This window comes from Macaca fascicularis, chromosome 10 (assembly GCF_037993035.2).
Source record: "Macaca fascicularis isolate 582-1 chromosome 10, T2T-MFA8v1.1".
Lineage (NCBI taxonomy): Eukaryota > Metazoa > Chordata > Mammalia > Primates > Cercopithecidae > Macaca > Macaca fascicularis.
The window spans coordinates 112,440,664-112,458,496 of record NC_088384.1 but is presented as its reverse complement, the minus strand read 5'-3'; the positions used below and the strand labels follow the sequence as shown (position 1 = coordinate 112,458,496).

Genomic DNA, 17,833 nt, shown 5'->3' with positions numbered 1-17,833 from the left:
AGTTATTGCTTAAGATATTTGGTTTGGGGAGCTGTTGGATCAAGTTAAGGGGTTGGCAATTTCACCCTTGCACATGAAAAACCCACCGAAGGAGGAGGCAAGTAACAGAACTTCTCTGGGGTTCAGCTTCTTCACCTGAAAGTGAGATAGCTTCACAGGGCAATCACCAAGTTCCCATCCAGCTGCAAAATCTACATTTCCCATGACTTCTTTTCTTACTCTTACCTCTTAGTTCATGAAAGCCATCCGAGGGATTACAGAGAAAATAACACTCAGGTATTTTTCCTCTCTAACTTCCTTTCCTTTTCTTCTCTCTTTCCTTTTTCTTTTTTCGTTTTTTAAGGAAAGAAGTGAGGAAAAGCGTAAAGAAAGGAGTTTTGTGTTATTTGATGGGTCATAAGCAATTATGCCAACTCCAATTAGAAGAAAACTTTGTCTAAGCATGTGTTTCTCTCTTTTCTTTTCTAGAGACAGGGTCTCACTTTGTCACCCAGGCTGGAGTGCAGCGGCACAATCACAGCTCACTGCAGCCTCGAACTCCTGGGCTCAAACAATCCTCCCACCTAAGCCTTTCAAGTAGCTAGGACTACAGGCATGAGCCACCACACCCAGCTAATTTTTAAAATTTTTTGTAGAGACACAGTCTCGCTATGTTGCCCAGGCTGGTCTTCAAGAGCTGGGCTCAAGTGATCCTCCCACCGCAGCCTCCCAAAGTGCTGGGATTACAGGCGTGAGTTACCACACCCAGCCCCCAGCCTGTGTTTCTAAAGCTTTGTGTGTCTAGCGACTGCCTGCTTCCTGTCATATCCATGTGTCACTACAATTTTTTAGGTAAAATAATAAATTGAGCCAATTAAAAAACAACTCTCCCTCAGCAATGTTACCCATGAAATTCCAGGTTTGATGAGCTAGTTTTAGTTTGTTTGAATGCACATCAAGATACACCAGTAATGTAAAAAACTGTGGTATGCACCACACTTGAAATCCTCTGGAGTGCCCACAGTCAGGGTCCCTGTAGCGTGTGGTTTTTCCATTGGCTTGACTAGGAAGAATTCAAAGCTGGCTCAAGCTGTTTAATGTATCACAGAGAAATGAGTGAAGGTTCAGGCTTGTTCACCGACTTTTCCATTTTTCTATGGTCATTTTTAGAGGTGCTTCAGGAAAGCAAGGAGCCACTCTGTTGTTTAAGTTTTTCTTCTTTTGTTCTGTTAGTGTGAATTTATTGCAACTCACTAGGTTTGTTTGTTTAGTTGTTAATAATGGACTACACGTAAACCCATCCCAACCGTTATTTGGGATACCCAAAGGGAGCTAAGGGAAAATGTCTTATGTAACTGGCCCTGACTCCCAGTGGCTGGCAATCGCCTCACTTTGGGGAACACCAATGTAAGGAAGGAGCACCTTGAGTTGCTTGTTATTAATTACTGACTCTTGTGCTTCTATTCCCCTTTCAACTGTGGTGAGACTCTCACTTTTGAACCTGGGCTGGGTATGGTGGCTCACTCCTGTAATCTCAGTGCTTTAGGAGGCTGAGGCAGGAGGACTGCTTGAGGTCAGAAGTTCGAGACAAGCCTGGGTAATATAGGGAGAGCCCCTTATCTCTACAAAAAAAAAAAAAAATTAGATGGGCATGGTGGTGCGCACCTGTAGTCTCAGCTACTTGGGAGGCTGAGGCAGGAGGACTGCTTGAGTCCAGGAGTTTGAGGTTGTAGTGAACTACGATAACGCCACTGCACTCCAGTCTGGGTGACAAAGTGAGACCCCGTCTCTAAAAGCAAATTTCTGAACCCAAAGTGAACATTCCACAAAGCACTTTTCACTTACTGTTAACCGGATGGCAAACACCTCCAAGACACAGAGATGACCTGCTGCTCTCTTGCCTCCTATCCCTCCCTAGCCCCACAAAAGACAGACTGCCTGGGCTGTCCAGAACATGTAGAGCAAATGAAAGCTGCTCTTGATGATAAGGTGAAGCAATTGTTTAAAGGAAAAGAACAATACATTCACTAACTCATAAACCCGTGCAGAAACTCTCTGAGTGGCCAGGTAAGTGGCCTAGAATTGCCTGTGAATAACTTCTTCATGATCCACACTTGTCTCCTAGAGGAGCTTGCTTTTGTTTGTTTGTTTTTGAGACAGAGTTTTCGCTCTTGTTGCCCAGGTTGGAGTGCAATGGCGCGATTTCGGCTCACCACAACCTCCGCCTCCTGGGTTCAAATGATTCTCCTGCCTCAGTCTCCCAAGTAGTTGGGATTGCAGGCGTGCACCACCACGCCCAGCTAATTTTTGTATTTTTAGTAGAGATGGGGTTTCTCCGTGTTGGTCAGGCTGGTATTGAACTCCCGACCTCAGATGATTCACCTGTCTTGGCCTCCCAGAGTGCTGGGATTACAGGTGTGAGCCACCGTGCCTGGCCTCCTGGAGGAGTTTTAAGAGTGCGGAGCCTGGCCGGGCATGGTAGCTCACGCCTATAATCCCAGTACTGTGGGAAGCTGAGGTGGGCAAATCACTTGAAAACAGGAGTTCGAGACCAGCCTGAGCAACATGGTGAAAAAAACCCCACCTCTACTAAAAATACAAAAATTAGCCGGGCCCAGTGGTGCATGCCTGAAGCCCCAGCTACTTGGGAGGCTGAGGTGGGAGGATCACTTAAGCCCAGGAGGCAGAGGCTGCACTGAGCTGAGATTCTGCCACTGCACTCCAGCCTGAGCAGGAAAAAAAAAAAAAAAAAAAAAAGGGCAGGATCTCCCACGCCGAGAGCTGGGGATGCTGTCCCGGGAACAGGAGACCACGCACTGAGCTGAGATTGTGCCACTGCACTGAAGCCTGAGTGGAGGGTGCAGGATCTCCCACGCCGACAGCTGGGGATGCTGTCCCAGGGACAGGAGGCCACGCATGTTCTTCTCAGTGTCGACTCTACTTTTCGTAGGTGTGTGTACAAGGCGGGTCTTACCCCTGAACAAACGCTTTAGGGGCGTTATGTTTGGAAATGGTTCCTAAAAAATGTATTTCCTTTTTTTGCAACTCAAGTTGGAGTGTTCTAATCTCCCCCTCCGTGGCAGCCCTCTTACCAGCCTCCCACCTTCCTCCTTTTAAGCTATTTCCCCTTCAGGCCGATGTCATTTCCTCCCTTAGTCATCGCAATTCCAAAACAGCCCTGTTTTGATTCTACGGTTGCTTCCCCATTCCATTATCGAGTCGGCCAAGCGCCTGTCTATGCACAGACCTTTTACGTTTTGGGGTGATGGTGGCATTCCCTTAGCTTTTTTCCCCCTAAGTGTGCTCTACAGGAAATAAAATGTTCAAAGACTACAGGTGATTAAACAGGGGAACCAATGATGAGTATATGATGAATTTTTTATTAGTCATAATAATTATTTACTACATATGGAGACAGGGGACCAGACACTTGGCCTTGGTTGCATTTAGAACAATGCCTGGCATGCAGCAGGCATTCAATATTTGTTGAAGGAATGAAAGGTACATTGTGTTCCCGAATCAAACATGGCACACATAAATAGAAGCGATCTACTCCTCGATTTACTATTTGTTATGCTCACAACCACTCCCCACCCCACACGGCAACCAGAGGTCTCAAACACCGAAAGTTTTACTTTTTCTAAAGACAGAGTACATGATTCTCCTTCATGTCCATGGAGAAGAGCAGGGCGCCACCCCAGTGGAAAATGAAGCCACCTACACTGAAGTCTCCACATTGACCAGCTTTGGCTCTTTCCTACCTACAGCCCATTTATTGCACAGCAAGCAGCCTGAGTGATCTAGAAAACATAAATCAGACCATGTCATCTCCTGCCTTAAGTGGGTTGGTGGTTTCCTTTGCAATTAGAATGGCTTCGAAGCTCTTACACGGCCGACCGGGCCCTGTTATCTTGCTAACACCTCAGATCTCACTTCCGACCACTCTCTCTCTGTTTACTCTGCTTTGACCCCACTGGTTTTTATCTGGGCACTCTGCTATGCTGAATGCATTCCCACTGCAGGGCCTTAGCATCTGCTGTTCCCTCTGCCTGGAATGCTTTTCCCATCCCTTGGGTCTTCAGAGTGGCCTTTTCCACCCATCGCCTCCATTAGATCCCCCTGTTTTATCCTCTTTCTGGCAGTTCTCACCACCTGAAACCATGGGTCTATTTACTCACTGTCATGCTGACTCCACTGGAATGTCAGTTCTGTCTTGATCACCCTGAACCCCCAGAGCCCAATACTATGCATTGGGTGAATGGCTGAGCCATGGATGGTGAGCTGTGTTTTCGAGTTGGGTGTTGTATCTGGGCTGTTTTGCCTCATGGAATAGATGAAGGGAGGAAGTTGCTGGGAAATGCTGGAGGGAGGCAACAGGTGTTTGTGACCTTGATTTCAATAGCAACAGCTTGCATCTAAGGCAACATCTGACCATGGAAAAGGAGGGGCCAACTGTCAAGAGAACAGGCTGAGTGGCGGCTTCGGCTGAGGCCAGGTCGGGGTTAGAGAGCTGAGAGTCAGGAATGACCTCTGTTGCCAAACACCTGCTGACTAGAAAGTAGTGCTGTTCCTATCCTCACAGCGGGGCTGCAGCCAGGGCTCCACCTGCACTCCCTGTAACCTCCCATTCATTCACACACATTACCACAAAGCATTTATTGAGCATCTACTTTGTGCAGGCACTGCCGTAGGCACCAGAGATGCAGCACGAAATAAGAAAGTCCAGGTCTGTCCCTCATGGAGTTTTGCTCCCAGAGAGGAAGACAGATGAACAAATAAAGTGAGATAATTTCAGATCTTAATAAATGAAGGTAAGATAGATGAGAGTGATGGCGGTGGGCTTGTGTAGTGGGGGAGGTGATTTGCACAGCATGGTCCAGAGAGGCCTCTGGGTGAGGTGATGCTGGCTAGAGAGAGGAGCATCCAGGACGGGGAACAGCAGGGGAGAAGGGGAAGGAACTGAGGCAGGAGAGCTGCTGGGAGTGGGATCTAATGGGCCCTCAAGGGACAGGTCAGCTTTCTGCACACAATCCCATTTGCCCTTCAACAGAGCCTGAGTCTGAAATGTCTTGCTCACCACCTCAGAGATGCCAAAGGTACAAAGAGAACCTAAAACTGCTCTCCACTCACAAGTGAAGCCTCACCAGGCCTTCTTGCCCAGAAGCACTGAAGCAAGCCAAGTCCCACCACGTGGCAGACATTTCCAAGCTACCACATTTTGTCGTGTTTAAACCAATCTTGAGAATGTGGAAGATTTTACAAAAAATTCTACGTGTGCACCTTGATCTTTCTTGAGTGGGTCCGGAACCATGCCACTCAGAGTGGAGATGGAAGAGAGACAAAAAAGATTTGCTCTTTAATTGAGGCTGAATTTGAAACGTGAAAGATAATTAAGCACATTTAAATGTTCTTACAGTATAAATATTGGACCATCCATTCTTCAATAACATAATAAAGATGCTTGCTTGAAAAGTGCCTTCAGAAAACTGAGTGAGCACATAGCTGTCTTTATGAAAGAAAGTACAGATTGTAGAGAAAATACTGTCGAAAGTAGGTTTAAAATAGAATCAAATATCAGAAATTCTCAGAAAATGATGGAAAATAAGTGCCAATGCTTATTTCATTCAGTAATCTTCTTTCAATTCCTGGACATTTACTCCAGTGAGAAAATAATGTTATTAGGGGGAAAAAAGGGCTGTGTATGAAGATGCCAATTTCAATATTACCTGTAATAGCATGTGCGCGCGTACACACACGGAAGTAAACAGAATTTACAGCAAACAGGACTGAATCACTAAAGTGTATTGCAGACTCTATTTTAATAACTTGAAACTACCAAAAATCCAAAATAAGAACTTACATATAATAAACCCACTTATCTGCCTTGAACTAAATTTCTGGCCGGGCGCCTTGGCTCACGCCTATAATCCCAGCACTTTGGGAGGCCAAGACAGGTGGATAACTTGAGGTCAGGAGTTTGAGACCAGCCTGGCCAACATGGTGAAACTCTGTCTCTACTAAAAATACAGAAATTAGCTGAGTATGGTGGCACATGCCTGTAATCCCAGCTACTCAGGAAGCTGAGGCAAGAGAATTGCTTGAACCTGGGAGGTGGAGGTTGCACTAAGCCAAGATCGTGCCACTGCACTCCAGCCTGGGCAACAGAGTGAAACTCCGTCTCAAAAAACTCCACAAAAACTAAATTTCTAGTATTTCTTGAATGGAGTTGACTAGCTGGCTAGAGTCCAATAAACCAATGAATGAGGTGTTAAATTTACCACCTTTAAGGCCAGTGTTTCCTGTCACTAATATCACGTGTTTTTAAAAAAATGTCCCCTTCTTCTGTAAAACAATTTTTAAAAAACAGAATAAATCGGTCTGGTAATTACACAAAATCTGCTACGCACAAAGGTGAAAGCAGCTCTACTGGCAACGGAGCTACTGGCCGGCAGGTAGAATTAGGAACAGCTTGCCAGAGCAGTCCCTGTTTACCATCCAGTGTACAAAGGCGAACTTCAGTGTTTTCTGAAAGGCTATCTGCGGTGGCCCTGAATGAAAGGCAGGGCTGTTTTAAAGGCGAATGCCCCAAAGCTAAGGACCACTGACATGACATGACCCCCTGAAGCATTGTGCTCCCATTTATTAAGCAATTGAGCAATAATGTAGGCATTAAGATTAATGAGATAGATCAACTGCACTAATATGAACTGAACACCAGTACCTATTGTTAGTTGCTAAAGGCAAGTTCAACAGCTCTTTACTCACAGCTCTCATTTGTGTAAAACCTTAAAACATATATCTTATAGAAGCATTGATAGTTTCTGTAAGGACACCCAAGAAATGGTTAACTGAGGATGCCTCTGAACTAGGAGCCGACAACTTGGGTGTTTCCTGGTACTCCGTGGGTGGGTGGGGGTGGCCTATGTAAACTGAGATGACATAGGCTGCTACACAAGGGCCTGTGGACCAAATCTAGACAGATGAACATGAGCGAAGAATGATTGTACATATCTTAAGGACTGCATAAACAAACAATATGCAACAGAGATCGTATTTGGCCTGCAAAGCATAAAATACTATCTGGCTCTTTATGAAGAGTTTGCCGACCCCTGATCCAAGGGAGAGAATATAATGAGCTAAGAATGGGGCTCTGAGCTTAGTCTGCCTGGGGTTGATTCCTGGCCTTGCCACCTACTAGCTGTATGGCCTTGGGCAAGTCAGCGAGGCCTTGTTTCCTTGTCCGTGACAGGGGAATAATATGCTTCATGAGGATGTTGTGAGGATGTAATAATAAGACAATGCAAGTGGAGCACTCAGCACAGGGCCTCACATGTAGACAACTGGTAAGGGTTGGCTACCATTATATATATATATACACACACACACACATATATATATATATTTTTTTGAGATGGAGTTTCGCTCTTGTTGCCCAGGCTGGAGTGCAATGGCACAATCTTGGCTCACTGCAACTTCCGCCTCCTGGGTTCAAGCAATTCTCCTGCCTCAGCCTCCCAAATAGCTGGGAATACAGGCGTGCACCACTACGCCCAGCTGATTTTTTTGTATTTTTAGTAGAGATGGGGTTTCACTATTTTGGCCAGGCTAATCTCCTGACCTCAAGTGATCCACCCGCTTTAGCCTCTGAAAGTGGTGGGATTACAGGTATGAGCCACCGATCCCGGCCTATCTGTATAATATTAATAGCAGAATTTCATGGGGATGCTGGGAATATCAATTACATGTTCTACGCATACATGCATGTTATTTACAAATTGCAGTGGGGCTCGGAGGTGTGCACCTGTAGTCCCAGCTACTTGGGAGGCTGCGGCAGAAGAATCACCTGAGTTCAGGAATTTGAGTCCAGCTTGGACAACAGAGTGATACCCCCATTGCTAAAAATATTATTTTTAAATAACGAAACCCCACCCAATTGTAAAGTGCTACATAAATTACTTAGGCAGAATAAGCAGCACATAAAAAGAAGTCTAAATCATAAAAAAAAATCTAGGCTATTTAGAAAAAAGGTCAATGTTATGAAAGAGAAAAAGGTAGTAGATTGTTTTAGATTAAGAACTGAGAATTGACAAACAATACCTGGATCAGAAAGACAAACACACAAACAAATAACAACAGCCAGAAAAGCTATAAAGGATCACTTTGGAAAATATGAATTGGACTGAATCGTAGAATGGCATTATTAAATCAGTGTGAATTGGACTGAATCGTAGAATGGCATTATTAAATCAATGTGAAATGTTCTTGGGGATGATGATATGTGGATATTCTTCTACGTTCTGTACATGAATGTCCTTGTTTTTAGGAGACACATAATGAAGTTTAGGGGTGGAGCATCATTGTATTGGCCATTTATTTTCAAAGAGTTTAACAATAATAAAAACAAAGTGTGTTCCAGTGTCTAAATATATACAAATAGATGTACACAAATATGACAAAGTACCATAAACCCATGATCTAGGTGAAAGGTATGCAGGGATTTACTGAATAATCCCCACGCTCCCCATATTTTTCCAATGGTTTGAAAATTTTCAAAGTAAGTAGTTGGGGACAAAATTCTAGGGTAGCTAAGGTATTTACATATAATCTGTATAAGAGAGACTATCATGGGTTACTCAGCCATAAATTCCACTAGTGACTTTTACAATTTTTTTCTTTTGTTATTTAGTTTTGATTTTTTTGAGACAGAGTCTTGCTCTGTCACCTAGGCCGGAGTGCAGTGGTATAATCTCAGCTCACTGCAACCTCTGCCTCCCAGGCTCAAGCAATTCTTGTGCCTCAGTCTCCCGAGTAGCTGGGATCACAGGCATGCACCACCATGCTCAGCTAATTGTTGTATTTTTGGTAGAGATGGGGTTTTTCGTCTTGGTCAGGCTGGTCTCAAACTCCTGGTCTCAAGTGATGCATCTGCCTTGGCCTCCCAAAGTGCTGGGATTACAGGTGTGAGCCACTGCACCCAGCCACACTAGTCACTTTTATTATAATTAAAAATAAGCATTGATTTTTTTATAAGCAAGCTCCCCATTTAGTACTTGTTTCATTTCTTTTTTACTGTTCTACTTAAAATTTAAAAAGGGCATAGCAAGATGAAAACACAATCTTGAGCTTCACTTTCTTTACATCTGGGTAAATTTTTTAAATATGATAACCATTTTAACTTTTTTTTTTTGAGATGGGGTCTTGCTATGTTGCCCAGGCTGGACTCAAACTTCTAGGCTCAATTAATCCTTTCACCTCAGCCTCTCCAGTAGCTGGGAGTACAGGTATGTGCCACTGTGCCTGGCTTCTTTTACCTTTCTAAATAGTGAATCTTTTTTGATTCATGACAGGCATGAAGTCTGTCTGAAAGCTCCAGCTTTGCTCACATAATGCACAAGTAAACATGAAAATAACATGTAACTGCCCACTGTGGGCTCAGCACAGGAGGCTACAGGCAAGGGTCTGGGCTCTGCTATTGCGAGGTGAGCACAGAAATCAATCAGAACAGTTGGAGTGGCACTGAGTGTCTTTGGGGTCCAGAGAAAGAAGGAATTAGTGGGGGCTGAGGCAGACTCACATCTTGCTTCAGAAGTTTGCTGGACACAAAATGATGGACGGTGCTGTCAACCAAGTAAGCTGATTTCTACTACAAGGTCATTTTCACCCATCTTGGATGCAAACTGGTAAGGAGCTTTACAGCACATCTATTTCCCACACTTAAACTTATGTTAAACTTTCCAATCTCAAACTCACACGTCACTGGTATTCAACCTTTGCCTTTATTAGAAAGTCACAACTAAAGCTGGTCAATACCCTTAATCATCACAGCTTGCTCCCTGCCAGAGCCCATTCAAACAGCCCCGCATCACTCACCTTGGGCGCACCGTCCACGACGCCTGTTCCCTTCATGTCGGTGATGTGGAGCAGCTGCCCTGAGCTCTACAGCTAATATCTCCGGCTTCAGAGGCAGATTATGCAATGTCACTGCATGCTTCTGGCTGGTTCTCAGAAACTGAATTCTATGGTGCTATCTGACAACACACGGGAAACGATCAAAAAGACTCTCCCAGCAGGCGAACTTTCTGGAAAGCACGATAAGAGTAAAATGAAAGCAGTGAAGGAGGGGAGAACCAGAAATACAAGCCACACTCACGCCTCATTGCCTGACGTCTCACTTTGTCTATAAGTAGAGACCGTCACTCATTTGCTATGTGAAACCACAAAAGAAGAAGAAGAAAAGAAAAACACCACTCTTCTGCTTTATAGGGCGAAGTTCCTACTTTGAAGAGCTCAGTGTATGAACATACAGCATTCTTGTCCTTTGAACTCTGGGGAACAACTCCCACCCGACAGACCAAGCTCATTTCCCTGATGAGAGGCCACTAAGCCAAATTTCCGATAGCGGTCAGCTTTTCTTCCTTCCTGCTCCCAAAAACTTGCCTTATGACAGCCAGGATAAAAGCAGTCAAGCAGGCTGCCTTAAAGGACACAGTCTCCACTCTACCCACCCTGTCAGTTGCGCATTCTCCCTGCTCGGAACCCCGTGCTCACCTCCTGGTCTTTGCTCACGGTACCTAATGATTAACATCTTCTGGGTGCTGGCTCTGCACTGAGGGCTATGCTGAGTCCCACACCTGTATTCTCTCTCTTAAATCAAATCAACCAATCGCGTGTGCTGTACTTGAAACCCCCGCTAGCTCATGCAGTTTCTCATCACTTGCCAACTCTTTCTACTTTCCCTACATTCAGATCCAACCTCTAGAGAGGACCTACAGCATAGCAGACACTGTGCAAAGTAAGTCTGCATTTTTTTTTTTTTTGAGATGGAGTCTTTCTCTGTCACTCAGGCTGGAGCGCAGTGGTGCTATCTCGGCTCACTGCAACCTCCACCTCCCGGGTTCAAGTGATTCTCCTGCCTCAGCCTCCCAAGCAGCTGGGATTACAGGCACCCACCACCACGCCTGGCTAATTTTTGTACTTTCAGTGTAGACAGGACTTCACCATCTTGGCCAAGCTGGTCTCAAACTCCTGATGTCAAGTGATCCACCCACCTCAGCCTCTCAAACTGCTGGGATTACAGGTGTGAGCCACCACGCCTGGACCTGGCCTTCATTTTTATTTAGACAAAATGGTACCCATTCTTCCAAGCCAGGCTCAAGTTCCATCCCCAGCCAGCTGTGTCTCCGCTCACTGCTCTCTTCTTGTCAGACAGCATCTTTTTATTTTTTATTTTTAAATTTTCTTCTTTTCTTTTACCATGCCTCTGAGACAAGTTCAACAGACAGCCTTAGCGTCTTGTCTTCCGGTTGTCCGGTGTGTAGTCCCCACAAGTCTGGGCACCAGGACATATTTTACCCATTGAAGTAGCTGACTGATTTCTGGCCGAGACAGTCCATATTTTTAAATGTTATCGTTGTTAGAAATTAACTTCCAGAGCCAAGTAATTGGCATACTGCAGGTGATAGCAGATAACAGGGAGGGAACAATGACCCCATGGAATGAACACTGTTTGGTTCAAGGAGGAAATCCATAGAGATATTAAGATGTAAATTATATTAATAATAATTAATATATTAATATTATATTAAGATATAATTCAGGTACCTTAAAATTCACTTTTTTTTTTTTTTTAGATGGAGTCTTGCTCTGTCACCAGGCTGGAGTGCAGTGGTGTAATCTCAGCTCACTGCAACCTCCGTCTCCAGGTTTCAAGCGATTCTCCTGCCTAAGCCTCCTGAGTAGCTGGGATTACAGGTGTGCGCCACCATGCCCAGCTAATCTTTTTGTATTTTAGTAGAGACAGGGTTTCACCACGTTGGCCAGGATGGACTCCATCTCCTGGCCTCGTGATACGCCTGCCATAGCCTCCCAAACTGCTGGGATTATAGGCGTGAGCCAGCGCACCTGGCCAATTCACCTTTTTAAAGTATACAATTAAGTGGTTTTTAATGCATTCAGAGTTGTCAACCACCACTCCAAAAAGTAATTCTCTTTCAGTTCCTGGACATTTACACATTAGCAGTTACTTGTTATCCCCCTCCTCCCCCAGTTCCTGGAAACCACTGTTTCTGCTGTATTACTGACTTTCATTTATGTCTGAAATTATCTGTAATAAAAAGGAAGGATGGATAAACTTGCCCAAGGTCACATAGTAAAGTAACAGACCCAGAATCTGAATTCAAGTCTCTTAGGAAAGACTACACAGTAACTCAAGTTCAGATGGTTTCCATCAACTTGGCAAACTCCCGGCAGTGATTCTTCCCCATACTGAAGAGCCTGCCCTTAAGCTCATAATACAGATCAGAATGCTATAATTTGCATGTTGTTTTTTCTAGGGAAAACAACCCAAACTAGAAAATAAAAGACATAAAAGTCACAGGCTTTGGCCCTGAAAGTATATCAACTAGCTCCCACATAGATACCTAGTTTGATATTTTGTGAATAAGGAACTTGACCTCTCTGTCTGTTATTTGAGGCCTCTATGGTTTTTCTGAATGAAAGGTGTGAGAAACCGCCTTAGACATTTTGTTGCAATCCATTAGTATTTCAAGGCAAATGAGTCTTTAATGTGGACAAACATTGCAAGAACTATTATTCTAGGAAATTGGGTGCTTGCGTAATATCCGGTTGTCTGAAGGCTGAAACAGCTGGAGTTCAAGGGAACCACATCAGGAGGACTCTAGTGAGGTAATCTGAATGCTCTTGGCAAATGTGCTACCAAGAACAGTATTTTGGACTACATTTTCTTTTCTGAGACAACTGAGTCTGACCAATTCACTTCTATAGTGCCCTATACATGCATAGAGAGGAAAATTACTTTTGCATGTTTTTCTGTATGCTTTTTTGTTGTTTTCATGTGACTATCAAGCTCCCTGACTGCTAGCAGTGAAACACTGGGCACTCGATATTTGAATTATAAAGGACAGCTGAACACCAGACTTACAACGTTCAAAACATTAAAGGGTTGGCAGGAAGTTTCAGGCTGTAATCTCATGAAGATCATTCATAAAAATAGCTGTTTTGGTCAAAGCAGAATTTCGTGAGTTGGCCGGACAAGATAGCTCAGGCTTGTAATCCCAGAACGTTGAGAGGCCAGGAGTTCAAGACCAGCCAGGCCAACATGGCAAAGCCCCATCTCTACAAAAAGTACAAAATTAGCAGAACTTGGTGGTGCATGCATATAATCCCAGCTACTTGGGAGGCTGAGGCACGAGAATCGTTTGAACGCGGGAGGTGGAGGTTGCAGTGAGCGGAGATCGTACCACTGCACTCCAGCCTGGGTGACAGAGTGAGACTGTCTTAAAGAAAAAAAAAAAAAGAATTTCATGAATTGCCAACAAATTCACCAAATATTCTGGTGCAGGGATAATACTGGGAGGGCTGGGGAATCTGCAGCCACTCTAGTTATTAGTGATTATTTAGTTTTATCACCCAAGTTTTGACCCCCAGGTTGAGAGGGAAAAGGAATTAGGGCAAGAACTGAAAACAAGGATGCAAAGGAAATGCTCTGGGGACAGAGTGGGGACAGGAAGCTGGATGGAAAGGCTGAATGCTGGTGGGACAGCAAGAAAAAGCCAGACAGAAAATGATGCCCCAGGCAAGCGGTCATCACTGGGGAGCAGACAGAGTGGCGAGGAGTTGCTTGGCCAAAGGACACCTGTGAAAGAGGCTTCACGGAGTCAAATATCCAGTCAGGGAGCAGCAAAGCCAAGGGTAAGAGTTCAGGTCAAAGCAATTCATGACGAAAGCTAGAGAAACATTCCAGTAGGATGGTTTTCCACAAGTTTTATTCTTTAATTCAAACCGGCCCAGTCCCTTGTGCAAGTTTTTATTTTTATTTTTTTGAGACGGAGTCTTGCTCTGTTGCTCAGGTGGGAGTGCAGTGGCGCGATCTTGGCTCACCGCAACCTCTGCCTCCTGGGTTCAAGCGATGCTCCTGCCTCAGCCTCCTGAGTAGCTGGGATTACAGGCATGCACCACCACGCCCGGCTAATTTTTTTTATATTTTTAGTAGAGTTAGGGTTTCTCCATGTTGGTCAGGCTGGTCTTGAACTCCTGGCCTCAAGTGATCCACCAGTCTCAGCCTCCTAAAGTGCTGAGATTACAGGTTTGAGCCACGGCGCCTGGCCTTGTGCAAGCTTTTAAATCCTTGGTCCCATTTTATTTTGATACAGAGGCTCACTTTGTTGCCCAGGCTGGAGTGCAGTGGCTTGATCCTGGCTTACTGCAACCTCCATCTTCCTGGCTCAAGCGATTCTCATGCCTCAGCTTCCTGAGTAGCTGGGACTACAGGTGTGCACCACTACACCCAGCTAGTATTTTTGGTAGAGATGAGGTTTTGCCTTATTGCCCAGGCTGGTCTCGAACCCCTGACCTCAAGCCATCCCACCGCCTTGGCCTCCCAAAGTGTGGAATTCCAGGCGTGAGTCACCACGCCCGGCCCCTTGGTCCCATTTTAGTTACTGTTTTAGTTCTCTGAATATAATCTGTGTCTGGTAATTCCCTAGGTCCCTGTAAGTCTGATTCTGCTATTTTTGCTGATTCTGAGCAGGGTGGCTTGTTTCCTCACGTACCTGTGAGTTCGTGATCCTCAGAGGTTTATCTGGGATAATTATTTGAGGACTGGGGTGAGGATGTGTTCTTGCACAGAGAATTTGCGCTGGCCTCTGCCAGATACCTGTGGCCAGCATCGGTTGGAGATTGCTTTAAGATCCCCATTCAATGTTCTCTGAGCAGTACAGGTACGTGAATTGTTCCAAACCCGCATGAGGAACAGTGCGTGGACCGAATTCTCAGGAGACCCTCCCTTGTGCCAACACCAGACACCCTCTCTCTGAAAACCCCTGAGCCAGCGCCAAGCAGGCAGATTTCTCGTCTCTTTCTCTGAGGCAAGTTTTTGTCAAGTTCATCCTTTTACTGAAAGGGGCACCTTTGGGGTTCCAGGCTTTCTGGGTCTTGACCAAAGTTCCTACTCCATGAAGACTCCGAGCTTTGACTTCTGCTCAGACATCAGTAGGTTACAGGAACTGACCTACTCGAGTGCTCCAGCACTGCGAATCCTCTGGATTTGTGCTTTGTTCTGCCTCTCAGGAATTCCTTCTTTCTTGCTAGCTCAGCTAACTCTTAGAGATTAAAAACATGTTCTATCCAGGTTTGACTTGAAAGGGCTCTCGAAATATCTGGTTTGCCACCTTTTCAGAAACAGATGCCTCCTGCTTAGGAACAACGGCTTCCTCCCTCCCTGAAGTCTGTTTGTATCATCAGGTGGAAAACAAAGAGCTTTACTGGTTGAAGCGCATGCTGGAGATTATTTTCATGAAGCCCTTTAGTCACAGAAAAGGAAGCTGTATCCCAGAAAAATGACTTGCCCTACTACTTACCAAGTCAGCAACAGAGCTGAGACTGGACTCTCTCACACTGCTCTTCCTAAAGGAAACCAAAATGTAAGCAAAGATAGCATTCTCTGAATAAGCCAAAAAACTGAATTATACTCAAGTTCTTTAAATTCATAGACAGCAGCCAGGCACGGTGGCTCACGCCTGTAATCCCAGCACTTTGGGAGGCCAAGGTGGGTGGATCACAAGGTCAGGAGTTCAAGACCAGCCCAGCCGACATGGCGAAACCCTGTCTCTACTAAAGATACAAAAAATTAGCCAGGCGTGGTGGCATGCGCCTGTAATCCCAGCTACTCAGGAGGCTAAGGCAGGAGAATCGCTTAAACCTAGGGGGTGGAGGTTGCAGTGAACCGAGATCACGCCATGCACTCCAGCCTGGGCGGCAGGGTGAGAATCTGTTTCAAAAAAGAAAAATTTATAGAGAGCAGAGGAGCAAAGATACAGAGCTAAAGGTGATCCAGCTATAAAAACCTGACTTCTGGAACAAAGCACTAAAGAAAGTGTGAACAGTACCAAAGTCATAACTGCTGTTTGAGAACAGATGTTCAAATGTGGGAAATATTCAAAGTAAGTTCCAAAAAAATAAGCTAGCTTATCATTCTATAAAAAGTTTATTTCAGAAATCACATACCTTTAAAAAAAAAAAACACAGAGGGTATAAGTTCGTATCCTGACGAGATATTATTCATTATTTGAACGGCAGTGTTGTGTGGTACAATTAACGAGATGCAGATGCTAAGTCCATACAACATTCCTGGCATTTACACCAGGCTCACGAGAGAGTGACCCTTGAAAAGCGAAAAAAACCCAAAAACAAACAAACGAAACACAAAAAACAAACCCACAGAAAACACCTAAAAAACAAAAACCAACCAACCAAACAAGACACAAAAAACAAACCCACAGAAAACACCCAAAAACCAAAAAAAAACAGCTAATTCTGAAACATATAAAACTATCTTGATCTTTTAAATACAGGTCCTGAAATTACAGATCCATTGCTGAGACTATTCTAAAACCTGTAAAACATGGGCATTATTTTAATTTCTGAACAACTGAAAAGATTCAATGGCGTGCCGTGTGGTCATTTCAGTATGTGAGTCAAAGCAGAAGAATAGGGAAACGTTAAATCTCTGCTTTACAGTTTAATAGGTCGAAAGCAAAAGGAAAGTCTGAAAAAAGAACTGGGGAGGTTTGGTTGGTAATGCTTTTGGTGGAACCGGTTATCCTTGTTCCTATTTAGTAGGCGTCTTTTAGTTTTACGAGAGTAGCACCCACAGATGGCCAAGTTCAAATATCAGAATCAGGATGCAAAATACAACTGGAAATTGACACTCACTATGTACCAAAAAATATGGCTCTTTGGAAATCTGAGCTAAAACCCTGTGATGTAACATGTTAAGATGCTTAAGACAAGTTTACAGATCAAGGAGTTAAAATGATCCTCAAGGATGACTAAAGCAGAATTTTTACACAAACAACTTCAATAACTTCCTATAATGGGGCCAGGCATGGTGGCTCACGCCTGTAATCCTAGCAGTTTGGGAGGCTAAGGTGGGCGGATCACCTGAGGTTGGGAGTTCGAGACCAGCCTGACCGACATGGAGAAACCGTCTCTACTAACAAAAAAATACAAAATTAGCCAGGCATGGTGGCACATGCCTGTAATCCCAGCTACTCAGGAGACTGAGGCAGGAGAATCGCTTGAACCCAGGTGGCGGCGGTTGCGGTGAGCCGAGATCGTGCCACTGCATGACAGCCTGGGCAACAAGAGCAAAACTCCATCTCAGAAACAAAACAAAACAAAACAAAACTTCCTATAATACAAAGCAATTGCTTTTACTTCAATCTATTTACTATTTTTATCAAATGATCCCAGATTATATTTCTAGGTACTCCTATGCAGATCACAAGGTATTTGTTTTTTGGGATAAATATAAAGCAAAGTTTATGTTTGTACGAGGGGAGTTCAGAGTTCTCTGACTCTGCTAGTGCTGAATCCAGAGAAGTACTGTCATATTCTAAAAAGTTTCAAGAAGGCCAAGAAGGCCAGGTGCGGTGGCTCACACCTATAATCCCAGCACTTTCGGACGCTGAGGTGGATGGATCACGAGGTCAGGAGATCGAGACCATCCTGGCTAACATGGTAAAACCCCGGCTCTACTAAAAATAAAAATAAAAAAATTAGCTGGGCGTGGTGGTGGGCATCAGTAGTCCCAGCTACTCGGGAGGCTGAGGCAGGAGAATGGTGTGAAACCGGGAGGCGGAGCTTGCAGTGAGCTCAGATCACGACACGGCACTCCAACCTAGGCGACAGAGCAAAACTCCGTCTCAATTAAAAAAAAAAATTCAAGAAAAAGAAAACTTGTATCAGTTGGTTAACTGCATAAATCTTCTGAGAATGCAGTTACTATGTGCCCCCATGATGAGAAGTTAGTTCATGCTGAAGAGAAATGAAGATT

The 17,833-nt window shown here is 44.5% G+C and overlaps 1 protein-coding gene across 5 annotated transcripts in view; it reads right to left on the bottom strand.

Annotated features, from left to right (window-relative positions):
• CASS4 (Cas scaffold protein family member 4) overlaps positions 1-10,149 on the bottom strand; it is a 48,380-nt gene extending 38,231 nt beyond the window's left edge. For all 5 annotated transcript variants that reach the window (XM_005569397.5, XM_065523325.2, XM_045363160.3 and 2 more), the window contains exon 1: positions 9,850-10,149. In XM_005569397.5, coding sequence (XP_005569454.3) covers positions 9,850-9,885 — 36 coding nt within the window. In that variant the 5' untranslated portion in view covers positions 9,886-10,149. The remainder of the gene's footprint in view (positions 1-9,849) is intronic.
• Positions 10,150-17,833: the final 7,684 nt, after the last annotated feature.